The following is a 26,459-nucleotide window of genomic DNA, read 5'->3' on the forward strand; positions in this document are numbered from 1 at the left end:
TGGTGTCTTGCCTCAGTTTTATTCTGAGGCTGTGGGTTTCTGTACGGTCTTCAAGATGTGGGTCACCTTTGTCAGCTTTATCAGCCCTTGGGTGATGCTTACACAGCGGGATAATACATGAAAAGTGTATGCAACTAATAAAAACATCTAAGGCAGAGAAGACCAGTTAGGAGAGGAAGAGGGAAAAAGAGGAGGAGAATGACATGGCTGGTGTGTAGATTCTTAGTCAGGCATGCAAAGCAACAGTTGAACCTATTTGAATGACTGATGCAAGTTTAGTTTTAGGTTGATATATTTGGTTCGTGCCCAAATCCACAATACCGTCTTTTGACCATGAGCAACAATTTGGTTCTCAATGGATGATTGCCAAATTTTAGGCACGCCTATGCTTCCTTTGTTCATGCTATGTCTAGTGTATTACTTTGCCAATATGACCACACCAAACCTTTGTTAGCCAACTTTTTAGTAGGGTTTGCTTGTGCTGTGTAGTGTTGAAGTTCCTGAACTTATTTGCACTCTTGCAAATTTAAGGATTTCTACGCAACTTCATCTTTTCAGAATTTTGATCTCTGGGTTGACATAATATATTGTTTTGCTTGTCTTCAGGGCAGTTAAAGAAATGAGTGAAAGCATGAGGAAAAATCGCCATTCAAGGGCACATAATGATGGTAGTCCAGGACATTCAAATGATTCACAGAGAAAAGTATGCTTTTGTTCTTTTAATTGTTGACTCATCTTTTACTAAAATTTCAGTGATCTCAGCACAATCTGCTTCTTTTCAAGAACATGTTCTCTTTTCACTCTGTAGTACACTTGATAGTTTGTCGGAGCGGCTCTAAATTACTAAGTTTGGTGGTTGACAATTGCAATTGGATCCTTGTTATATATAGGAGGAATCAGTAGGTGACCTCAACGATGATGAGGTGTCAGTAAGAGAACCAAATGTTCAGGAGGGTTCAAGAAGGCACATTATTACTCAGAAGGCATTGTCATTACCTTCATCACCGCATCGGTTAGGTAACCATGGTTCTAATCTTAGAGAGCCAGCTGACTTCCTTACAGCAGAAGATCTGATGTCCACTTGGAATAAAGCATTGCAATCTTCACCATTTCTGAACAAGCCATTATTGCCTTTTGAAGAATGGCATATTGGGTTCTCAGAGATTGCTGTTGGCACTCGTGTTGGAATAGGCAAGTACTATGTCTCATCCATCGGGCTATATTCTAGAAATCAGGCTATATTCGAGTAACTTTTATGAACTTGCTAGACAAACGGGATGTTTTGAATGTAATAGATGTTCTTGAAACTGAATTTCTCTAGAGCCGTTTCTATTATTTAAAGCTAATGCTCATGTTTATCCTTTTAGGTTTTTTTGGGGAAGTTTTCCGTGGTATCTGGAATGGAACAGATGTAGCTATAAAAGTATTTCTGGAGCAAGATTTAACAATGGAGAATATGGAAGATTTCTGCAATGAGATCTCTATACTTAGGTTTTCATATAGCTTTGCTGCAATTTCTGTTATTCTAGCAGTTCTGTTCTCTTATTATTTCCTTTTTCTTATTTTCAGCCGTCTCCGACATCCCAATGGTATTTCCTGTACAATCACCTTATAGCAGTTTCAATTTGTTTGTTTGCAGTTTTGGTTTCATTTTCTGTGCTGATCTTACTGGTCTGACTGTTTGAAAGTGTTATTTTCTATTCATGCAAGACCTGATGTAATTCAAGGTCTTCTGACAATGATTATGTTGTGCTGGACTGCAGTCATATTGTTCCTTGGTGCATGTATGAAGTCTCCTCACTTATCCCTAGTCACTGAATATATGGAAATGGGTTCCTTGTACTATTTGATTCACACAAGTGGCCAGAAAAGTAAGATCAGTTGGCGAAGGAGGCTAAAAATGCTCCGTGATATCTGTAGGTGAGCAGATACACTTGTTTATCGCTAGCATTTGGTTTTCTGGAGTACCTGATACATCTCCTTCTAGTACTGTAAATTCTTCATCTGATTATTTGTTTGTACAAGGGGTCTTATGTGTATGCACCGTCTGAAGATAGTTCATCGTGATCTAAAGAGTGCGAATTGCCTTGTTAACAAGCACTGGACAGTCAAGTTATGTGATTTTGGGCTCTCTCGGTTATTGTCGAATTCTGCAATGAGTGACAACTCATCTGCAGGCACTCCAGAGTGGATGGCTCCTGAGCTTATTCGTAACGAACCATTTACAGAAAAGTGTGATATCTTTAGCCTTGGAGTTATCATGTGGGAGCTTTGCACTCTGAGTAGGCCCTGGGCAGGAAAGCCGCCAGTTCAGGTAACCAACATACTTTGTATATCCCGTGCACCTCGTCACCAGATGTAAATCAACTCACACAAAGTGTTGTGTAATTTTAGGTTGTTTACTCTGTTGCGAACGAAGGGGCAAGATTGGAAATACCAGATGGACCTCTGGGTAACTTGATAGCAGGTATATTTAAGTTTATTTACGAAAAAAGGCTTTCGCCCCGCTTTATTATATATAAAGCAACGATCAACAACAACCCGGTACAAACGCACGCCAGCACAACACACACACACCCCCAAGGCAGGATACATAGGCGCTGAGCGCAACGGCACCACCCCTAGCACTACAAGAGCAACCGGGGGCTTCAACCGCGAACACGCCACCGCGAAGAGATGAAGCCGCATACGACGAACCGTGGGCTCCAAGGCGGTGCCTTCAGGAAGGTTACAACACCACACTTGTAGTCGACCAACATTTGGCTACAGCAATTCTTCTCTATAAATGGACAAAAGCCATTTCCTTAAAAGCTATAGAAGAGACAGATTAAACCTCATAGGGCTCGTCCCATACTTCCAGCTCTAGAATATACTGGTAATTAGTATGTGCAAAAGCACGTTAAATATCTATGAAGGGTACAATAAATGGCAGCCCAGTGCATGTAGCTCCCGCTTGCGCAGGGTACGGGGAAGGGTCCGACCACTTTGGGTCTATTGTACGCAGCCTTTCCCTACATTTCTGCAAGAGGCTGTTTCCAGGACTTGAACGCGTGACCTCATGGTCACAAGGCAGCAGCTTTACCACCGCGCCAAGGCTCCGTATGAAGGGTACAATACAACTTAAAATTGGTAATCTTCTAAAAGCAAAAAATATGATATGGAGAAATAAAGACATATACAAACAAAGATCTAGTACTCATTCTTGAAACTACTACATGATACGTGCGAAGATCAAGAGAGGAGCAGCATTTGGAGAAAGCTACAGGCTGCAGGCGGCAGATTCTCTATTGATGGGTTCCAGGTTCATCCATAGCCTTAAGATATATTGTGTATGTCACTTGCGAATCCCTGTATTTCAGATACATGTCAGGCCCTCCTATGCTCTCTGAATCTCATGTACTTGTTCATTGTCCGACAACAGCCGTAGACCTTCAGATCCTCATCGCATGGCTGGAGTGTAGTCACAAAGGGGTACGCAGAGTCACTTAAGCCGTCGTCTGAGCATCGTCCGATCTCCATCTGCCGGCTATGATCAAATCACTGTAGCGCACGCACTTACTGTACCTGTTCATGTCGCTGTCAGGCTGCTTTTATCTTCAGTGAACTTTTCCTCTTTATAAAGACCTCAGATCCCATCGGGAGAGGCATCGAATGTAAACTGGGTTGTAACCCTGGCCGCCACTGGAGTGGTTGGCCTACTTTCCTTTTCTTGTAAGAACCCTAATGAGTTTCCTCTGAAATCAAGCAAGAATTCCTCTGAAATTCCATGTGTTTGTGTTCGTCAGTTAGTTAGAGCTTAACAATTGGTAATCAGAGCATACGGTTCTCGGCGGCGTAGTGGATTTGGGGGAGTTTAGGAGCTTGCTCCATTCCTAGATCCCGGTGGCGGCGCGGCAACGGGTGGCGCAGGCGGCGGTAGATTGCTCGAGTGCAGGCCTGGTTTGGGTAGTGGTTGCTTCAGAACTTCTTTGCAGCGGTAAAATCTCACACACCCATCCTCTCCGGTGCATTATTGGCGGTGGGCACAGGCGGCGGTGTTCGACGGTGGAAGAAACAGGAAGCGCAGGTCCGGTTGCCGCTTGTGGTTGTAAAATCCCTCCCTCGCCCCCCCTGTTTGTGTTCTTTATTCTGTTCGGTGCGAAAGCTTCCTGCTTTCATAAACCCTGACGGAATCATGGCTCTCAACTCTAACTCTGCGGACACGGATCTCCTCGAGCTCAAGTCCCTCCAGTTAGATGTGCAAACACTCCAACAACAGCGAGCTGCAGATCGCCAAGAATTCATCGAGTTCACCCACTCGGTCAATCAAAATTTTGCTGTTTTGCAAAGCAGTTTTTCCAAAGTTTAGTCGAGTTTGGATGGTTTCTTCTCAAACCAACCGAATCTGGGCAAACGCCTACTGACTGAAGGCCCTCCGGGTCCTCCTGAAAACCTACCAGTCCACAAAGATGCGGGGATTACACCTGGACAAGGCAGCATCGACCAAGCAGCACCTAAAGTCCATGGCCTGGTGACCACTGTTGTGCCTGATCCCACCACCAAGGAAAATTCAGCCGAGCTGGCTGCCAGACACCCATACCCCAATTATGGACAGCAACAACAGCACAATTGATGTAGGGCGGAACCCTAGGTGCCGATCTTTCACGTTTGGAGTGGATCCTACGGGGAGACACGAAGAACGAGCGGAAGAACACGAGGAAATCACGGGGAGGAACGAGGGAAAACACTCAACCAACAAGGAATCGGTCACACAAGTGCTAGATCAAAGAACACAAAGAGATACACGAGATCCAAAGTCAACAAAGGTAAGGATACAAAGGTAACCGATCTTCTCCGTGAGGAGGTCTTGAATCCACAAGGGGATCTTCCCACGAGGGGGTCTTGAATCCGATAGGATCTTCTCCGAAGAGGCCGCGGTCTCTCACGAGGAGGAGATCCGATGGATGAGCGAAGCTCTATCTCTAACTTGAGCTAAATCAACGCTAACTCTAACTAGGAGGAGGGGGTGGTCTATTTATAGTCTAAGCCACGAAGGGGTAAGTGGGAAAGGGGGTACATGGGCTTCGGCCTGAGTCTTTGCACGCAGGCAGGCCGGAAGTTTCGGGCGGGGCCGGAAGTTCCGGGCTCTGGAAGTTCCGGGCAGGTTTCGGCCGGGTTCCGGGCTATCCAGAGAGTTGGCGCGCTCGGGGCTGGTCTGGACTCCGGGGGCCGGAGGTTCCGGGCAGGCCGGAAGGTCCGGGGGCGGAAGTTCCGGGCTGAGGCCGGAAGTTCCGGGCTTTCCAGAAGCTCGTCCCTGCTTCTTCTCCCTTCTCCTCTTCCATGCTTGGCCTTGGTCCTTGGATCCTCCATGGTTGTCTCGGTTGTACCTGAGTGTATGCAAGGTCCATGCATGAGGTAGTAGCCATGTCTCACATGTGGAAAGTGACGGTTCGAAGAGGAGGGAGTTCACCTTGTGCCCAATGGCGTATGGTCGAGGTCTCGTCATATGTCCTCTTGGGGCTTGGAGAGTGGTCGGAGTGTACATGGGGATGAACGTGGGATGCTCCGCATCATCTCCCCCCCCCCCTTGGGAAAGATCCGACCTCGAATCGTGATCCTCATCACCATGGAAACGAGTGTCATGGACGGACTTGTAGTTGGACGTAGGTGAAGGCATTGCGCAATCCAAGTACTCCAAGGTGTCTCCGGTATGTGGTACATGCAAAATGAGCAAACACAAGCGACACTCGAAAATATAATGGTTAGCGTACACAAAATGTCCATCAATTAAGCGTGAGTCCATGCGAAGGGATAGTGCGTGACAAAGCGCATGAAGCTTATCAAGATGATCTAGAATGGTATGCAAAGCATTCATGGGAACAAATGCAATCATCGTGCACACAATTGTGTTATGAGTATGAGCAATGCAACCACGGTGCAAAATGATGTCATAATGGGATGGTGCATCAAAAGCATGAACATAGCAATGGATGCTCAATATGTATATGTTATCATGCAATTGATGGTGGGCAATATGATCATGATGTATGAATATGCCATCAAGGAAGATCATAACAAATTTGCTAAGGAAGTGAACAAGCTCATATATCATGGATGACATAGAAATACAAGATGCACCAAGGCAATCATAATGCAAGTCAATCCATGTATAAAGTGCAAACTTGTTATGGGAGTTGTTGTACCATGACTCAATGTCGTGGTAGCAATGGTGGTCCGTTGGTGAATTCACTAAGTCCGAGCACTCCTCAACTTGAAGGTCCATAGGGTCCATCTCCAATGCCGGTCCTCCATCCAATAGATGTATCATGTAGACAACAAGAAGGAAACAACAATGAAAGAATGACCCGTCCAATATGCGTACTTGAGGATGGCTCAAAGGGAAGGAGGTCACCTTTAGGAGTTTCTCAAGGATGATGGAGTTGTGCATCTTGTATGCCTTCACATAACCAAAATGTCTTTTTATGGTACCGCCTTGTGAATCCTTCAAAATGAAAGAACATGACAAACACTCGGAAAAACAAATGAGGTTAGTGCAAATGCAAGACCTATCATTCGAGGGGCGAGATACCCAACAAGTGTTTTCATCATTCTTATCATAAGAAAGAACAAGGTGTGGTATGGTATGAAAGCATATGATGCAACTACAACCAAAGACAATAGGCTCAAGTAAGCAAGCATGCATCACAAGTAATATGTCCAAGTCTCCATGATCAATAAGCATAGCAAGTTGGCACTCAACACAAGGTGATATGAGAGATGCAAGTAATGGAGACAAGAGACAATGATCAAGATAAATCAAGTTAGAGGCATGAACAAATATGTCATCAACCCAAGAAAGCGAGTAATAGTGGAACATGGGTGATGCAAAATAGCAAGCAATCATAGCGATCAAGTCAAGCATGTCATGTGTGCAAATAGTGGGCATACAAAATGCACATGACATTTCACAAGCATAAGGGCAAGATATGAGCAAAGTAGCATCAATAGCATGGGGCACATGATAAACATGGCAATAGCAACAAGGATCTTCACCAAGCATGCAAATACACATAGGAGTAGCATAATGGTGAATCATGGGTAGATGCAAGCAAGGGTCACAATTGCATGGCAAAGGCATAGAAGCAAGCATATCATGCAAAGTGAACACGGTAAAATGAGCATAAGGTGACAAGAGGTAAATAGCCCATAGCCTTGTGAGAGACAAGTAAAAGAGATGCGCGTAGTCCTTGCGCGATGGGAACGGTGGTAAGGATAGTCCACGGAATCCCAAGTCATCGTTGCTCTCAAGAGCTCGTTTCGTCAACTCTTGGGATTGAGAGGTTGACGAGTATTCATAAGTACCTACACAAAACAAAGACAAAGGAAAAATTGTGTGTGCATGGTATATGTACACATCATCCATCATGATGCGCACATGCATGTGTCGGTTAGCACAAAATAGCCAATGCTCAAATAAATGAGATGCGTGATATAGAAACATGTCATCCATCATGATAGGTTTGTTATTATGTATAGCATAATGGAGACTCAAATTATGTAATGCATCATGAGAAATATCTAGAGCATTGTTATTCATGGAATGCATATGGTGTACACTATTATAAGAATCATGCAAAGTATGAAATGCATCAAGATCTCCTAATATGTATGAGGAAACTATGGGGGTCTCCTCATGAGCAAGAGTAGAAACATCACGTGCAGAATATTGACAACATCCAAAACAATGCATATTTGGTTCAATGTGATCATGGCATGGCATAGTGGATGAATTGCACACATCATGTAAAGGAAGCATGGCAATATCATCACATGAAAAACAAAAGCCAATGACCATCATCTCGTCATCTATGCCATAAGTGCAAATGGGATTGATTTTAATGGGGCATGCATAGTTACTATGTTGAGATTGAAATGATGCAATATGGAAGATCTCACTCATAGCATATGACAAGTTCAATGGATTGTCAAACATGAAGTGACCAATAGAATTTTCACATGATATCCTATGAAGAATAGCATCACAACTAGGCAACTCAACATGCTCATCATCATATTCATCATAAATAGGTAAGTCAAGGCATGAAGAAGTTTCACTAGCATGAAGCATGGTAATAGGTGGGTCAACATCATGGGAGCAATTGATGTCAAGAGAGTCCACTAGTGGGACGAGAGAAGCACCATCACCTATGTTACCGTTGGAGCGTCGCTCATGTGTTGTAGGTAGGTGTTGAAGATCGTCTCGTTGTCATCTTTATCTTGATGGAACCATGTGGGGGTGCATCATCGTCCACCATGGCCATCGGTGTCTCCATTGGAGGGATGGACTCGTCGAGGATAGGCGTGTCGTCATGTAGGAGACCTTGCACCAAAGAAGAAAACACACTCGGAGTAGAGGTTAAGTCATTAGAAATCATAGTGGCCTCACACGCCGTGTCAACTACCTCACTCTCTAAGTGTTGTGGCTCACACACTCCCTCAAGGATGCTCTCACTCATATGGTTGGTGGAGTCACTCAAATGGCGCTCAGCGTCACATAGGATGTGTGGCATGCTCTCATGTGTGGGGCTAGTGGTGGTCACACTCATCCTCTCATAGGAAATGCTCTCAATGTCACGTATGGTGGAGTCACTCATGTCACTCATGTGGTGGTGGCTCTCCTCACATGGCACTTGGGGCATCTCTTCATATGTGGGTGTCTGAGGGATGTTGGTGCAAATGTCTCCATGTGCGGTCTCGTAGCTTGACTTGGAGTATGAGTCCAATATGGGCGCTGTCTTCATGTTGTTGAAGAGGTTCGCGCTTGTCGCCGTGGTCGAAGGGGATGGCCCTTGCTCGACCGTCTTGTCACCGTCTTGGTGTTGGAGGCCCATATGATGTGGCATCTCATAGCTCGTCTCCATGACCGAAGGGAATTTCCCATGCTCGGCCATCTTCCTTGGGGGGCTTCCGAAGATGGAAGTGTCGCCCTCGCTTGTAGGTGGTTGCCTTGGACTTGATGAAGTCGATGTAGGCGTACACGTGGGGAGTAGGCGAAGATGCCGTACGTCCAAAGGCGAAGATGCCTTGATAGCACTTGGCGAAGATGCCGAAGTGGTTGATGTAGCCGTAGCGCCGTCTTGGTGGTGGTCATCTCCCGGTCTTCTCTTGTGCTTATGAAGCTTGGACTTGGCGTGAAGTAGGGCTTGTTGGGACTTGTGCATTTGCGCTTGTGGAGCATCTTCATGATGATGATGTCGTTGTCGTGCTTGAGCTCGTAGTAGATGTCGTTCGTCGTCGTCGTCGTGCACATGATGCTTGAAGGTGACTTGCCCTTCATGACGATGTTGATCACAAACGTGATGGTGGTCGCCATGTAGATGTGGACTTGGACGACTTGCTCTTGCATCTTTTTCGCGCTCCGAAGACTTGTGGCTTGAATGTCGCCGTCTTGAAGATGATGAAGGGGAAGTAGATTTGAGCAAGGTCTGAATCTCCTCCATCCTTGCATCTTGCTCCTCTTTATGTGCGGCAAGCTTCTTATCAATGTAGTCCCTTCTCCTTGCTTCGGAGTGACGAATGTCGATGGAGATGTTCTCGATGCGCTCTCGCAATCTTGATTGTGCGCCTTGCACTTGTCGTTGTAGATCGAAGATAGACGCTTTGGTGATGTAGTTGTTCACGCCGTCGTTGTTGTCGTAGACCGGAGAGGAAATGCCTTGCCTATCCATCACAAGACTCGAGCAAATATGAGTGGGAGAAAGAGAAGAACTTATACCAATGTACCTTGACCGATGTTGACAATGAATCAAGTTCACTCAAATGCGGACAATGAAATAGCACTTTTGGTACCAATTCTTGTCGGTTCTCACACCTACACAAGTAAAGCTTATGGTGGAGCTCGGTGAGGATAGTGGCACAAAAATTTAATGCAAAATGTTAGCAAGAGTCAATAATGTTGAAAGAGATTCACAAATTCGCAAGTGAAGCAAATGGACCAATAGCAAAGAATGGCACACGGAAACACACACACGGATAGATAAATGGGGTCGTGCAACCAAGGAATGAGCACAAAATGTGGAATCCACGGAAAACGCTCGTGTTGCACAACTCAAGAGAGACGCTAGCACGATTGCTCAATAGGCGGATACGACACTTGTGCACAACCTATAAGATGCAAAATGGATAAACTTCTATCCCAAGTATGCTATGTATGTATAGTTCCCGGTGTTTCTCTCAAGATGATCCAAGATGATCGTATATGACAATCTTATATGCAATGTGGTATGATGCTATGGCATTTGCTTACAAGCTTCTTTGCTCTCTCTTTTTCTTTGCTTAAAAGCTTTATTCTCTCTTTTTTTTATGGCGACTTTTGCACAATGCACAAACCAAGATAGCAATTGTGTATATGCGGGAACAAACTTGTGACACACGATATGATACCAAGATATGCACCACGATGATATGGTATGTATGCTATGGGAAGTATGATCACTAATGTGCACAAGTAACGTTGCCGGCAATACTCAAATGGCTAGTCTCGATAGGCAAGTAACGCAAAATGGGCTAGGGGTTAACAATGCAATGGCAAGGGGAATATACAAAGGAGGGATACCACAATACCAAGATGATATGGAGGTTACCGTCCGGCGATGATGAGTGGCGGTGTTCTTGATGTAGAAACCAAGATGATGGAGTCTCGTCCCTAAGTAGCCGAAACACCTTAGGAAACGGAAAAACCGCAAACTCAAAATCTCAAACGTCAAATGTCAAAATGGTGGTAGCGGGAATGCGGTGGTGCTTTGCACTTGGCAAAACGGAAGTGGGATGATGGGCTATACACGTGTCGGAGTTGAAGTTGCCGTCCCTCAATAGCCGAAACACCTTAGGAGACACAAGCCACAACTCAAAGAAGCTCAAACAACTATTGGGTTAAGTTGGGGGTGGCGGAAGTGTATGGTGGGCAAGCCTATGCGGAAGTTATGGTGGTGGTTGAGGAAGAAGCAACCGTCCCTAAGTAGCCTAAACACCTTAGGAGACTCAAGTCACTACTCAAACAACCTCAAATGCTATGGGGATCATAATGGGTTAGGTTGCGGAAGTCGGTGGTGGCAATGCGGATGTTATGGTGGAAGGCCTAGGCAAAGATGCCAAAGTTTCAAAAATTTGATGGAGTCAAATGGTGGTGAAACCAATGTGAGGACCTCGGGCACGTTGATAGCTTCAAAACGAGCCAAAGAACACTCAAATCGGAGTTCGGAGCGAAAAGTTATGATGAAAAAGGTGAAAGAGGCTGATGCTGAAATTCTGTGCAATGTCTCTGGTTAGGCCGGAAGTTCCGGGCCTAGGGCCGGAAGTTCCGGGCTCCGGAAGTTCCGGGGGTGGCCGGAAATTCCGGGGGTCGCGGAAAAAGTGCCGGGGACTTTGGGTAAACTCTCTGTTTAGCCCGGAAGTTCCGGGTAAGGACGGAAGTTTCGGGGGACGGAAGTTCCGGGGGTCGTGGAATTTCGTCCGGGACGAATCCTAAATTCCAGATCTGAGAATGGGGGCGGAAAAACTCGAATTCCAAGGTCAAAATTGGGGAGATTTTGTGGATGGAAATGGGGGAAAAGAAGGGGAATGCTAGATCCACTCATAACACAGCGAATCCATGGACCAAAATCAACAAAACATCATCAAAACCAACAAATCACAAAAAATTTTGGGGCTATTTTTGGTGGGGATTTTCGGATTTAGGACGAAATCAACAAAATCAAGCTAGAAAAAGAGGGGTAGGGGCTCCAAAAGCGTGATCAACGTGGCTCATGATACCAAGATGATGTAGGGTGGAACCCTAGGTGCCGATCTTTCACGTTTGGAGTGGATCCTACGGGGAGACACGAAGAACGAGCGGAAAAACACGAGGAAATCACGGGGAGGAACGAGGGAAAACACTCAATCAACAAGGAATCGGTCACACAAGTGCTAGATCAAAGAACACAAAGAGATACACGAGATCCAAAGTCAACAAAGGTAAGGATACAAAGGTAACCGATCTTCTCCGTGAGGAGGTCTTGAATCCACAAGGGGATCTTCCCACGAGGGGGTCTTGAATCCGATTAGGATCTTCTCCGAAGAGGCCGCGCTCTCTCACGAGGAGATCCGATGGATGAGCGAAGCTCTATCTCTAACTTGAGCTAAATCAACGCTAACTCTAACTAGGAGGAGGGGGTGGTCTATTTATAGTGTAAGCCACGAAGGGGTAAGTGGGAAAGGGGGTACATGGGCTTCAGCCCGAGTCTTTGCACGCAGGCAGGCCGGAAGTTCCGGGCGGGGCCGGAAGTTCCGGGCTCCGGAAGTTCCGGGCAGGTTCCGGCCGGGTTCCGGGCTATCCAGAGAGTTGGCGTGCTCGGGGCTGGTCTGGACTCCGGGGGCCGGAGGTTCCGGGCAGGCCGGAAGTTCCGGGCTGAGGCCGGAAGTTCCGGGCTTTCCAGAAGCTCGTCCCTGCTTCTTCTTCCTTCTCCTCTTCCATGCTTGGCCTTGGTCCTTGGATCCTCCATGGTTGTCTCGGTTGTACCTGAGTGTATGCAAGGTCCATGCATGAGGTAGTAGCCATGTCTCACATGTGGAAAGTGACGGTTCGAAGAGGAGGGAGTTCACCTTGTGCCCAATGGCGTATGGTCGAGGTCTCGTCATATGTCCTCTTGGGACTTGGAGAGTGGTCGGAGTGTACATAGGGATGAACGTGGGATGCTCCGCATCAACAATACTGTGCAACCTTACAAACCAGACTCTCCTCTGTACTTAACTGATGAAGATGATGGAGAACAGGGTCACAAACAAGCAAGGAACAGAAGCAGAAGCCCACATGATACTAGGAGAGGGTTTGTCAGTGTCAAACCTGCAAAATTACATATCCTGAGTTCTCTGGAGAGGACACTGAACATTGGATTCAGACTTTGGAGCAGTACTTTGACACTTCTCGAACACCCCTGGAACAGTGGACTGAACTTGCTGTGTCATACCTCCAGGGCACTGCAGTTCAATGGTGGAGAGGCACTGGTTTTCATGCTTCTACCCTGCCCTGGCAGACTGCAGATACATAGGAGATTTTTTTTTTTCGCAAATACGCAAAGCTTGTCTATCATTTCATTGATAGAAGAAGTTAGAATGAATACAAGAGGTGGTACAACATAATGACACGAACGCAAGAGGCGTGAACATGGTGCCGGAAATAAAAAGACATGAGATGCTCGACCCAAAAAAAGATAACACAGCTAAACTCGCCAACCAGAGAAGCAGTCCCACCGACAACTTGACGACCAACATCTCCAAATCCAACACCGAGGACACCACGAGCAAACAAGACAACGCCTTCACGAAAGAGAACGACATCAAGACGTCGTCGTCGTCTGATCCGGAAACCCGGACCTATGGTTTCCAAGAAGGGAACGACACCCGCGGGTGTCGCCGCTGCCAGCATAGAATGCAGGGATTTCTCCTCGGCCAAAATCCGAGCAATCCCAAGCCATCGGAGCACGAACCGGAGAAGCGGAAGTTTAGCATAGGCCGGAGCTGCGACTGCAGGAAGGGGAGCCACGCCGGATGCCGAAGAAGGCACCGGGCGCCGCCGGACGCGCGGGCCTCGGAGGGGGGCAAGGTTGTGTGGCTGAGCGGAATGAAGACGACGGGGATGTGACGGTGGCCAGAGACCCGGGTGAGCCAAAATCTTGAAGGGAGCGCAGATCCAGGCCACCGGAACCAGAGCAGCAGAGACGTCGTCTTGCTCAAAGAGCTGGAAGAGGACGCGACTCTCGAAGCGTGACGGAATCGACGATGCGCCGGGATGGACAGCCAACCAAGGGCACCAGCAGGGTGATGGTGGTGCGGAGATGCCAGGGAGTCAACAAACCGAAGAGGCCGGAAAGAGCTCAGCTTCCAAGGCTCGTTGGATCCGAAGCCACGCCGGCCGGCCACGAACACAGGAGGGCGCAGGTCCATGGTCGCCGGGCCGAAGCCGCCCTTGCCGGGGGTGGGTGGGTGGTGGTGAAGAGGACTCACGGGCAGCGAAACTTCCCGGCGCGCTACAGGGAGCAGACGCCGCCGGGCACAACCAAGCACCTCCCACCTCCATGGCCGTCTCCCGAAGAAGTCGACCCGAAGCCTAACTAGGGGATGGGGAGGGTCGGGGGAGCGGGGGTGGGGAGCCGCAGCGAGTTGAGCGCGCCAGGCCATCACGAAGGACGGACGTGGAGCACCGTGACCGGCCGGGGTGGCCCCAAATCCCATCTGGGGCGGACCGCAGCAGAGGAATCACAGCCGGGGGAGGCGACCAAGCAGTCAGCGCGCCGGAGGAAGCCGCCCCTGCCGCCGGTGGAGGCCGCCGGCGCCGCCAGGGTCCGGATCTGGGGGTGGGGGCGGAATGGAGGAGTGGAGGATCTGGGGGAGGGGGCGGAGTGGAGGAGGGAGGGCAGGGGGCGTGGGGAAGAGAAACAGCCCCGCCGCCGCCATCCCAGGGCCCGGCGCGGCTTCGCCGGCCGGCCCTCCAGCGACGGCAGCGCGGGGTGGGAGGGAGGTGGGGGCGGGCCGCCGGCGAGCAGGGTCCCCCCGAGTCGCCCGGCGAGCAGGGTCCCCCCGAGTCGCCCGGCTCGGGCGACGCGAGGGTCGGGGAAGGGCCCGTTTATTCCATCTCAACTTGTAACAGAAAGTCAGATACATAGGAGATAGATTTGCAGAAAGTTCAATTTGTGACAACGTTAAACAATTTCATGCCGTGTCCCAAACTGGAACTGTGGGACAGTACATCAAACAGTTTGAGAGGTCCTTGAACCTAATGAGAAGAGATAACCCCAGCCTTCCAGATGATTACTACACAAATAGTTTCATAGCTGGCTTATCTGATTATATCCAAGCCCACTTGCAGTGCAACAAACCAAAAGATTTGCAAGATGCCATGTGGATGGCAAGAAGATTTGAGCAAGCATCTACTGTAAAGAAGCCTGTCTTTACCCCCTTCTCTGTCAGAAGACAAGTGAACTTTGATTTAACCAAGACACCCACAGTTCCACAACTAAACTTGCCGTCCAACCAGGCCCTCATCCAACAAGCAAGACAGAAGGGAATTTGCTTCAGGTGCAAAGAACCCTGGGTACCTGGACATAGACAAGTTTGTAAACTCAGCCAGAAAAATCAGATCCAAGCACAAACTGAGGAACCACCTGAGATTGTTTGCATCATTGAAAGTGATGAAGATCTGGCTGAATTCCAAGCCTTGCAAGGAGAAGAAGAACTGAAAATATCCATGCATACTCTTATGGGAATTGCTGCTACTAGCAATACCTTCATTGTGAATCTGCAGATAGGATCATCTGCCAGTGCAACAGCCTTCAATGACAGTGGAAGTACATCCACTTTCATGTCTCCTGCTCTTTCTGACAAAATATCTGTCCCTACTGTAGCAACTAAGAGATTGAAAGTACAAGTTGCAAATGGTGGAACTTTGTGGACACAATTTATGTGCAAGTCCTGCTCCTACTCCATCCAGGGAAATGATTTCACTGGTGATTTTAGGATTCTGCAACTAAAAGGCTGTGACATTATACTTGGCACTGATTGGCTCAAGAAATAGAGTCCTGTAGAGATGAACTTCATTCTCATGACAATGAAGATCACTGATACTAATGGAGCTCAGGTTTTATTCCATGATGAAACAAACCAACTGCTGCACAAGTACCTGAAGTTCTCAATTTCACAAGACTAGTAGGTCAACCTGATTGTGGACTACTCCTGCTGGTTTCCCCCGTCCTGGAAAAAAGCAAAGAACTACCTACCAGCTGCCCTCGTGCCATACAGGACATATTGAATGAAAATGGGGACTTATTTCAAGAGCCAACAACACTACCTCCTGCTAGATTCTGCGATCATGCCATTCCCCTGACCCCATATGCTAAAATCATCAACCAAAGAGCTTACAGACTTCCACACCACCAAAAAGATGCCCTGGAAGAAATTATCAGCAACATGATGCTGAGACACATCATCCAACACAGTTCCAGTCCTTATTGATGAAGGTTTAGCAACATCATCACTGCTGAAGGTTTAGCAACAGATCCTGCTAAGATTGAGGCCGTCACTAACTGGCCTGCTCCTACCAACATCACTGAACTCAGGGGATTTTTAGGGCTTGCAGGCTAGTACAGGAGGTTTATACAGGGTTATGGAGTTGTGGGCAGGCCTCTCTTTGATGCTCTAACAAAGGGCAACTTTCACTGGTCTACCACTCAAGAACAAGCATTCCAGGACCTTAAACTTAGACTCACAGATGCCCCTGTCTTGGCCCTCCCTAACTTTTCCAAGCCTTTCATCTTGGAAGCAGATGCTAGTGGCTATGGTTTAGGTGCTGTCCTCATGCAGGAAGGAAGGCCCATTGCTTATATGAGCAAATCTCTTGGCCCTAAAGCCCAGACCATGAGCACTTATTACAAGGAAACTATGGCAATTATGGAAGCTTTAAAAGAATGGAAACATTATTTTGCCAGCTCTTACCTGATCATCAGAACAGACCAACAGAGTCTCAAATAAATCCATGAGCAGAAACTTACACAAGGCATCCAACACAAGTTACTGGTCAAACTCCTGGGCTACAACTACACAATTGAGTACAAGGGAAGAGAAAACAGAGCAGCTGATGCACTCTCTAGAGTGAGACACTGCTTGAGCTCTTTAGCTGCTAGTTCTGTTGTTCCCTTGTGGATCACTGAAGTTGTCAAATCTTATTCCGTGGACCCCAAGTACAAGGCCATCATTACTGAGCTGGCACTTGATCCCCAAGCTCATCCTAATTACACATTCCAACATGGCATCCTCAGATTTAAGAACGAAATTGTGATTGGCAACAACACTTTCCCTCAGATAGGATTTAATCTAGACATTCCATAAGTCTGAACTTGGAGGACACTCGGGAGAAAGAGCAACTTACCAGAGAATACACTTGCTATGTCACTGGTCTGGCCTGCAACAAGATGTGATTGTATATGTTAAAGCATGCCCTGTTTGCCAGCTCAATAAATCTGAAAATACCCCATATTCTGGCCTTTTACAGCCCTTGCCAATTCCTGACTTTGCCTGGTGCCACATAAGCATGGACTTTGTGGAAGGTCTGCCAATGTTTGAAAACAAAAACCTTATACAGGTGGTTGTTGACAGGTTCACCTATGCCCATTTCCTCTCTATGAAGCACCCTATCACTGTTCAATCTGTTGCCAGACGAGTAAATTGCAGGAAACCACCACTTTGAAGGCTAGGTTTGCAGAAAACACTACGTTACATTTTTTTTGCAGAAAACCACGTCTTGGGTAATCTTTTTGCAAAAACCACCGATCGACGGATCTTGCTCTGTTAAGTGAGGTTATGACAGATGGGTCCCATTTTTCGCTAACATGGCATAACATTTTTACCAAAGACAACGCTAGACGGGTAAAAAAGCGAAAACACCCGCAAGTTTTCCCCCTGTGCTGCCCAGGCCCTTGCCCTGTCTTGCCATCACAGTCAGCCGCCAGAGGAGAGAAGCTCCCCATCCCGCGCGCCGTCGCACATAGCAGCCCGCCGGAGCTCCAACCCTCGACCTCGTCTGCCCTCCTCTCTCTCTCTCTCTCAACCCTCCTCCCAGCGCCTCCACCTCCCTCCTCTGGGTGAGGGCTGCCAGGGAGAAGACAAAGCCGGCGAACTGCATGCCGGCCGCCGCCTTCCTCGGCCTCGATGGCGCCGGTCACCACCATGCGCCAGCCGCCGCCGTGCTCACCTCCCTGCCCTGCAGCGCTCCCGCCTTTGCCCAGCCGCGCCCGTCGCTATGCCAGCCGTGCCACCGCCGCCCTACTCCGCCCGCGCTTGCCGCCGCTTTGCCAGCCGCGCCGCTGCCGCCCTGCTCCGCCCGCGCCCGCCGCCTGCCAGCCGCGCCGCCGCCACCCTGCTCTGCCCGCGGCCGCCGCGCTCCGAGGAGGGAGATGGAGAGAGGAGGCTGCGCTCCGCGGCCACCGAGGACAGAGAAGGAGAGAGGAAGATGCGGTGTCTTAGGCGAGGGAGCGGCTGCCCAGCCTCCTGTGTGTCGGCGCCGGGCGGAGGATCTGGCGGGAGAGATGGGGATTGAAGGGAGCGAGCTAATTGCATGTTTTCTTTTTGATTCAGGGGTTTCTATGTAAAAACTAAGGGCTACTTTGTAAATTCAGAATAGAAGTGATCTGGCACGAAATGTTACGCCATGTAGGCAAAAAAGGGCCCCAACTGTCATAAGCGTGCTCAGTGGAGCCAAATCCGCCGATCAGTGTTATTTGCAAAAAGATTACTGAAGACATGGTGTTTTCTGCAAAAAAAAATGTATTGTAGTGTTTTTCACAAACCTAACTTTCAAACTGGTTGTTTTCTGCAATTTACTCGTTGCCAGACAGTTTTCAGACCACATATTCAAACTCCATGGCCTCCCCAGTGTTATTGTAACTGACAGGGACAATTTTCACCAGTAACCCCTGGCAGAAACTTTTCAAAACACTGGGCATCAAGCTTCACATGAGTACTTCATACCATCCCCAGTCTGATGGGCAGACAGAAAGGGTTAACCAATGCTTGGAAAATTACCTCGGTGCATGGCTTTCCAACAGCCTACTAAGTGGCACTCCTGGCTGGCACTAGCTGAATGGTAGTATAAAACCACTTTCCACACCTCTCTGAAAATGACTCCTTTTCAGGTTCTATATGGTTTCCCACCCCCCATGGTTGCTGAATCGAGTCTGCCTGATTTTCTGTGTAGTGGACTCACCTGACTTGCTGCTCAACAAGGACCTAGCTCACCAAGCAAAATTTGCAGAAAGCACAAGAAAGAATGAAACACTTTGTTGACAAAAAGAGAAAAGAAAGGATCTTCCAGGAAGGTGATATGGTGTATCTCAAGATCCGCCCATACAGACATACCTCTCTCAGTATCCATAGACATTTGAAACTACACTCCCAAGTACTATGGGCCTTTCAGAATTCTCAAAAGAGTGGGTAATCATGCTTATCAGTTCTGCCTGAAGGGTGCAAGCTTCATAACACATTCCATGTGAGTCAGCTCAAGCAACACATTGGTACACATGTCATTCCCACCCCCACCTGCCATCGGTGACTGAACAAGGGCAGATACTACTCCAACCTGAAGCTATCCTAGACAGAAAATTAATTCCTCGACCTCAAGGTGATATCTCCATTCCTGTGGTCAGATGGTTGGTGAAATGGCTCAATTTACCTGTAGAAGAAGCTAGCTGGGACGATTCTGCATTTATCCAGAAAATCTTCCCAGATTTCCAGCCTTGAGGACAAGTCTGATCTTCACACGGGGGTATTGTCAGGCCCTCCTCTGCTCTCTGAATCTCCTGTACCTGTTCATCGTCCGACAACAGCCGTAGACCGTCATATCCTCATCGCGTGGATGGAGTGTAGTCATGAAGCGGTACACAGTTACTTAAGCCGTCATCTGAGCATCGTCCGATCTCCATCCGTCGGCTATGATCCAATCACTGTAGCGTGCACACTTACTGTACCTGTTCATGTCGCTGTCAGGCTGCTTTTACCTTCAGTAAACTTTTCCTCTTTATAAAGACCTCAGATCCCATCGGGAGAGGCATCGAATGTAAACTGGGTTGTAACCCGAGCCGCCACTGGAGTGGTTGGCCTACTTTCCTCTTCTTGTAAGAACCCTAGCGAGTTTCCTCTGAAATCAAGCAAGAATTCCTCTGAAATTCCATGTGTTTGTGTTCGTCAGTTAGTTAGAGCCTGACAATACATAGATCCAACTGTTCCAGTTGCTCCCAACTGTGAACCGTCTGATTGAAATTCCAGTGGCTGTTATTGGTCCATACTGGTGCACTACGTACAATTGTAGATATAGTTATACTTGTCCCGCGGTGGAATCCTAGTTACACAAAATAGTTGCTGTGCTATTATTCAAATGGTATGTGTTGGCAACTTGCATACATCTATTTGCCAAATCTGCTTATTTTTGAAATATATGCAAACATATAAAATTCAGTGATACCTAAGCTCCGGTCAAGAACTTGATGTTGACCGTGTGAAGCATGTTGCAATTTTGTTTGGTAGATTGCTGGACAGAACCGGAGAAGCGACCAAGCTGCCAGGAGATCCTGACCCGTTTGCTTGATTGCGAGTACACCTTATGTTGAGCTATTTTAGCGCTGGTATGTATAGCGGCTAGAGGCAACACATTGGTTCGGTTTATACATCATTTCTTTTCCCCTTTTTCACCATTTTGACATCTTTGAGATGTAAATTATTAAACTTCAGTATACTAATAAGAACTTTTCATAGCATCCTGAATATTACACCATTGTCCTGGATTAAGCAATTTCCATTATAGTCGTGTATTTCTTTGTTCATGTCATGGAAATGCTTATGGGATGTACCATTTGTCTAATATAAGTTTGACATAGCTATTATGTGTTATTATGTATTGTTACAGTTTAGATTTATCTGGGTGGGGAACTGGGAGAACTAGATGGTACCCCGCGCATTGCAGCGGGACTTATGCTTCTCAATTGATGCAAAGTGAATTGAAATATCATGTGATAATTGAAGTGCTTGCTGACAACATATGCCTTACTTTTAAATTAATTGAAGAAATTTGAAGATCATATTGCTCTTGAATTTTTGTTAGTGAAAAACCATGAAGAACAAAATCATACCTTGGGAGCAACTTAGTTGTGCCACTACATTGCACAATAGTACAATATGTGCACAAAGATCCATTACAATGGATTATTACCAGACAATCCAGAGTACACAGTATTCTTTGCGAGAATGGGTTCTTCCTGCTTAATCTGCAACAGAAAAAGGAAGCTATTGAAAATTTGAAATCTGACTGAATACGAAAAGAATGAACCGATGGAGGATAGGAAGATTTAATTATACATATGTCAGATTAGAACGCTGCAAGCTAGATTCAAATTAACAATGGCAAGGAGATCTCATTACTATAGGACCATATTTTTCAGAATTTAGAATGACAAAGTTGTAATTCTTATACCACTATTTTTTCCATAATAATCAAATAAAAGGAAAACAACAAATACATGTAAAGTTGAGACTTCTATAAAAGATCCCAGTAATATTTATTTGATATAGTTAAACCGAACACGTGATGTAATGAGTGTAATACATCAGTAATCTAAGTTTGGTTAAATCTTGGTCCACATAAAAACTGAAAAGATAACACCTAGGGAAAAATTGCAGTCAATCAAATTTTGCGCGACTGGAAGGTAATCACCGATAGTGGCCAGGGGCCCAGGGCCAACGTCGGCACAGTGGCATCCTCCATGAGGCGCTCTGCTTCCATGGCGGCGGCGCCTGCACCGGGGAGGCCGGCAGCCGGCCCCCAGAAGACCTCGTCGTTGTGAGGAACACCTCTACGTCGCTTACCCTATCAATTGTATGCTGGACATCAATTCAGTGATAAAATCCACAAACAAAATCGTTAGTCAACAGAACACCCACTCAGGTTGACCACACCTAGACACGCTGCCTCTGTCCATGCATCATAAGTTCATAACAGGTCCGTGCTATTATAATGTGGGTGAAGGGCACGACAACAGTGGGTTCATGATAGCTCGGTGATTGCGGCATGGCTAACATGCGGAAGGTGGCGTGTTCTTTTGGTAAGAATCAGTTTCGGTCTCCAATTATCCCCTACGCTGCGGCTAGGGTTAAGTCTCCTCTCGGGCGATTCTGAGTCACTCGCGAGTTTACCCCCGATCAAGTCTTTCCCCGCCTAGGGTTTTCTCCTTCCCTTCGACAGAAGGTTCCCAGCGACCTGAAGCCATGGCTTCTCCATCGGATGCTCAGTACGAGACCAACGGCGGAGGTGTGGCCGCCGGGAAGATGAATCTTGATGATTTTTTTGATCAGCTTGATCTAAACGACGAAGAGTTTCATGATGTGGAGATCGATATGGATGATCCCGTGATAAACGACGGCGTTCGTTGGCTGGCCCTTCCTAGGGTTCATACAGAGAAGCCCTTCAGCCAATCTGCTTTCTACAAAGACATGCGAGCAGCATGGAATCCAGCAAAGGATATCAGATTTCGACCAGTAGGACCGAACATGTTTGTCGTCCAGGCATCGTGTTTGGGGGACTGGGAACGTATGATTGATCAAGGACCATGGCTGTTCCGGAATATGGCGGTCCTGTTATGCCCATACGATGGCTTCAGCAAGACTGAGGATGTCAGCAATGTGTTTATGCCGATTTGGCTACAGATTCACAAGTTACCTGAAGGCTATTGCAAGAAGGAGGTCGTTGTTAGGCTGCTCAAAGAGTCTGGCGAAATTCTGGACATGCGCCTTAATGGCAATACCAGAGGTGATTACGTTCGTGTACGGGTTAGACATGATATTCGTCAGCCCTTAACAAAATTTGTGAGTATTGTTCGTGGGAAGGAGAGACAAGTGTACCTGGTTAGGTACGAGAAACTCGCAAGATTTTGCAAAGTCTGTGGTCTAGTGGGACATGAATTCAAGGAATGTGGCACAGGTATTCATGATGCTAAACGCATGAAATATGGGGACTGGTTGTACGCTGATGCTCCTAATAAACAGCGGTCTGAAAATCTGAATGCACGGGCTACTGATACGCCGTCAGGGGCGACTCTCCATGTTAAGTTGTGCAGGTTAATGCAGGAGTGGCTAATGCAAAGGTTGTACCAGCGGTTGCACATACTGCATGCAGTCCGGTCAAATCAGTACAAGAGGACATGGAGATTGATAGAAGTGGCAAGAAACGTTTTAGTACAGAGGATATTCTTGTTGATCCGGCTGCTGGGCCTAGTACATTTGGTTTGCTTGCTCTAACGGAAGGTAAAGGTGATGACTTGCCTGAACTTATTTCCCCGGACAGTAGTACGAGTAGTAAGCGACCTAAGATGGATAAAGTTGTTGCAATAAATGAGATATGGGCGGCCTCCCTCGAGGAGGACTGCCGGACGCAAAGAATCTACTCGTCTGGAACTGCCGGGGTGGGGGGAACCGTCGGACAGTTCGAGAGGTGTTGGCTCTCTCAAAAACCAACGTACCCCAGCTTGTCTTTCTTTTTGAGACTAGGCAGGCTGCAAATAAGATGGAGAAGTTAAAGTGGAGGTTTGGTCTAAGAGGTTTCAGTGGTGTTAACTGTAGTGGTATGAGCGGGGGCCTAGCCCTATATTGGGATGAAAAACTTCAGGTTACAGTGCTGGACTCTTGTCCTAGATATATAGATGTTATGATAGTGGATAATAGCATGGACAAGACATGGAGAGCAACTTTTGTTTATGGGGAGCCACGTGTGGAGAATCGTCATTACATGTGGGATCACCTAACGAGATTAAGGTCTGTTTCGCAAGATCCTTGGCTTGTTTGTGGTGACTTTAATGAAGTCCTTTGGCAGCATGAGCATCTTTCGAGATCTACAAGGCCAGAAGGACAAATGGCTCTTTTTAGAGATTGTTTACAGCTTTGTGAACTAGAGGATCTTGGTTTTTCTGGAATGCCATTTACATATGACAATGGGCAATATGGAAATAACAATACCAAGGTGCGACTTGATAGAGCATGTGCTGATGAGCGATGGAGGGACTTGTTTCCAGCCATTAAAGTGTTGCATATTACCGAAAAAGGCTTTCGCCCCGCTTTATAAATAAAGCAAACCGCCACAGAGCATACAAACAGAATCAAGTCCACACACACCCACCCAAGTCTCACGGCACAGTATACAGGTTCTGCTGAGGGCACAGCTCAACAAGCCCAAAAAAAAGAGAAAACAACACACTCCAGACGCAGGGAGCCTAATCTGGATCCGGCGGGGGCGGCGGAGGCGGCGGCGACAGGCGGACGGCCATCGAACGGAGGTCGGCGATGAAGGCTGAGATGGCGTCACGGTTCGGGGAGCGGCTAAGCGGCCGCCAAAGCTGCAAGAAACCTGAGAGTTTGAAGAGAGCGTCAGTAGCGCGACGAAGGGGAGTACGCTGAATCACAAGCTTATTGCGAACGGTCCATAGAGTCCAAGCGAGAACCCCAACCTCAAGCCACCTAATGTGGCGAGAGGTCGCGGGGGACAACTGGAGTTCAGCAAATAAGTCCGGGAAATTGGTGTGGCACCAACTTCCACCAACCACCTCGCGAAAGCAGCTCCAGAGGAACTGGGCGGAGACGCAGGAGAAGAAGATGTGGTTCGAGTCTTCAGGGACACCACAGAGCGGGCAGATACCAGTACCCGGGCCATTGCGCTTGCAGACCTCCACTCCAGACGGGACCCGACCGCGAATCCACTGCCACATGAAGATGCGAATCTTCAGGGGAACGCGGACGGACCACACCATCGAGAGGGGGAGGGGGGCGGAGGAAGGGGCAATGGCCAGGTACATCGACTTGGTGGAGAACTGCCCCGACGGCTCCAGACGCCAGCGCACAAGGTCTGGACCCCCATCCACTAACGGCTCATGCAGAGCAATGCAATCAAGCAACTCACGCTAGGCGGCGGATTCCGCCAGCCCAAAAGGCCGACGGAAAGCGAGGCGCCCTAAGTCAAGAAGGGCCCTATCAACAGAAATCATGGGGTCGACGGAGATAGAGAAGAGGGCGGGGAAGCGGGCCGCGAAGGGAGAGTCTCCGGCCCAGCGATCAAACCAGAAGAGCGTCGAGAGACCGGACCCCACCGAGATGGAGGTTCCAATGCGGAGCACCGGGAGAAGCTGGACAATAGACTGCCAGAACTGAGAGCCGCCCGATTTCTGGCAGAAGGCTAGGGGTTGTCCACGCAGGTATTTATTCCGAATAATGTCGAGCCAGAGGCCACCTTGACCTTGCGCGATGCGCCAAAGCCAACGGGAGAGAAGGGCAATATTCATCCTTTTAGAGCACATGATGCCCAGGTCACCTTGCTCCCTGGGCTTGCAAATGTCGGGCCAGCTGACCATGTGGTACTTATGCTTGTCATGCTCGCCAGCCCAGTAGAAGCGGGACTGAATCTTGGCGATCTCCTTGTGGAGAGATTCATGAAGGCTGTAGAAACTCATCAGAAACAAGAGGAGGCTGGAGAGGGAAGAGTTGATGAGAATAGTCCGGGCCGCCTTAGATAGCCACCTCCTCTGCTAGGGCTCGCACCGGGATTGGAGCTTAGCCACAGAGGGCCGCAGGTCCACGACGGAGAGCCGCGAATCGCTAATGGGCGTCCCCAGGTAGGAGGTGGGGAAAGACCCAGGCGGCAATTAAGTCTGTTGGCGATGGACATAGACTCAGAGGGGGAGTATCCCATCACCATAACATCACTCTTGTCGAAGTTGATCTTGAGGCCTGACATCTGTTGGAAGCAGAGAAGGAGGAACTTAAGGTTGGCGATGTCCACCTCCGAGCCTTCGACCATGATGATCGTGTCGTCAGCATACTGGAGGATGGAGATCCCCGAGCCCCCGGAAAGGTGGGGGGTAATCCCACGAATGTGGCCAACGGCTTTTGCCTTATCAAGGATGGAGGCAAGAGCGTCCACTACCATATTGAATAGGAACGGGGAGAAGGGGTCGCCTTGGCGCACCCCACAAAGGGTAGGGAAGAAAGGACCAATCTCGCTGTTGATGTTGACCGCCGTGCGACCGCAAGAGACCATTTGCATGACTCTAGTGATCCACCGGTCATCAAAGCCCTTCTGAAGAAGGACTTCCCTGAGGAAGGTCCAGCTAACAGAATCGTAAGCTTTGTGGAAATCAATCTTCAGAAAAACATGAAGGACTTCATGAAGGACAAGGACCTCATGAAGGACTTCATGAAGGACAAGGACTCCATCCAAGATGTATCGGCCCTTAATGAAGGCCGACTGGTTAGGGTGGGTCACCCGGTCCGCAAGCAGGGTCACCCTATTGGCGTACCCTTTGGCCAAGATCCGGAAGATCACATTAATCACCGTGATCGGGCGGAACTGGCGGATGTCGGACGCCCCAGGGACATTGGGGATGAGAGAGATGATCCCGTAGTTGAGGCGGCCCAGGTCAATAGAGCCAACAAAGAATTCATCGAAGATGGCCATGACCTCGGATTTAATCACGTTCCAGAAGGTCTGGAAAAATATGACCGGGAGGCCATCCGGGCCCGGCGCAGAGGAAGCATTCATGCCCTTGATGGCCTCCCAAACCTCCTGCTCAGAGAAGGGGGCCGTCAGGGTCGCGTTCTCCGAGTCGGACACCAGCTGGGCACCAGCCCAACAATCAGGGGTGAGGAAGATGCCGCTCCTAGGAGCGGCAGAGAAAAGGGACCTATAGAAGCCGTCGACATGGGCCCGGATGTCGCGAGGGTCCTGAAGAAGGGTCTCCCCATCCCAAAGAAGGGGGATGATGTTGCGTCTACGGCGGCCGTTGGCGATAGCCTCGAAGTATGCGGTATTCGCGTCTCCCTTCAGGACTCATCTCTATGCGCCCCGAAGGTGCCAATATGCTTCC

At 48.1% G+C, this 26,459-nt stretch overlaps 1 protein-coding gene and 1 long non-coding RNA gene across 14 annotated transcripts in view; both read left to right on the top strand.

Moving 5' to 3' along the window:
• Positions 1-20,327, top strand: part of LOC123137089 (probable serine/threonine-protein kinase SIS8) — a 57,781-nt gene extending 37,454 nt beyond the window's left edge. For 6 of the 13 annotated variants that reach the window (XM_044556663.1, XM_044556673.1, XM_044556662.1 and 3 more), the window contains 7 exons: positions 607-703; positions 891-1,191; positions 1,368-1,589; positions 1,764-1,920; positions 2,026-2,314; positions 2,395-2,467; positions 18,761-19,727. In XM_044556663.1, the coding sequence (XP_044412598.1) occupies positions 607-703; positions 891-1,191; positions 1,368-1,589; positions 1,764-1,920; positions 2,026-2,314; positions 2,395-2,467; positions 18,761-18,849 (1,228 nt within the window). In that variant the 3' untranslated portion in view covers positions 18,850-19,727. Of the gene's footprint in view, positions 1-606; positions 704-890; positions 1,192-1,367; positions 1,590-1,763; positions 1,921-2,025; positions 2,315-2,394; positions 2,468-18,473; positions 18,650-18,698; positions 19,728-20,085 lie in introns of those variants that run through there. The other 7 variants (XR_006467731.1, XM_044556672.1, XM_044556669.1 and 4 more) reach the window with 7 other exon arrangements.
• LOC123137090 (uncharacterized) lies at positions 2,474-4,441 on the top strand. Its single transcript, XR_006467732.1, has 2 exons — positions 2,474-3,329; positions 3,422-4,441. It is a non-coding gene; the product is annotated as an uncharacterized lncRNA (long non-coding RNA).
• Positions 20,328-26,459: the final 6,132 nt, after the last annotated feature.

Source organism: Triticum aestivum, chromosome 6B (genome assembly GCF_018294505.1).
Source record: "Triticum aestivum cultivar Chinese Spring chromosome 6B, IWGSC CS RefSeq v2.1, whole genome shotgun sequence".
NCBI classification, from domain to species: domain Eukaryota; kingdom Viridiplantae; phylum Streptophyta; class Magnoliopsida; order Poales; family Poaceae; genus Triticum; species Triticum aestivum.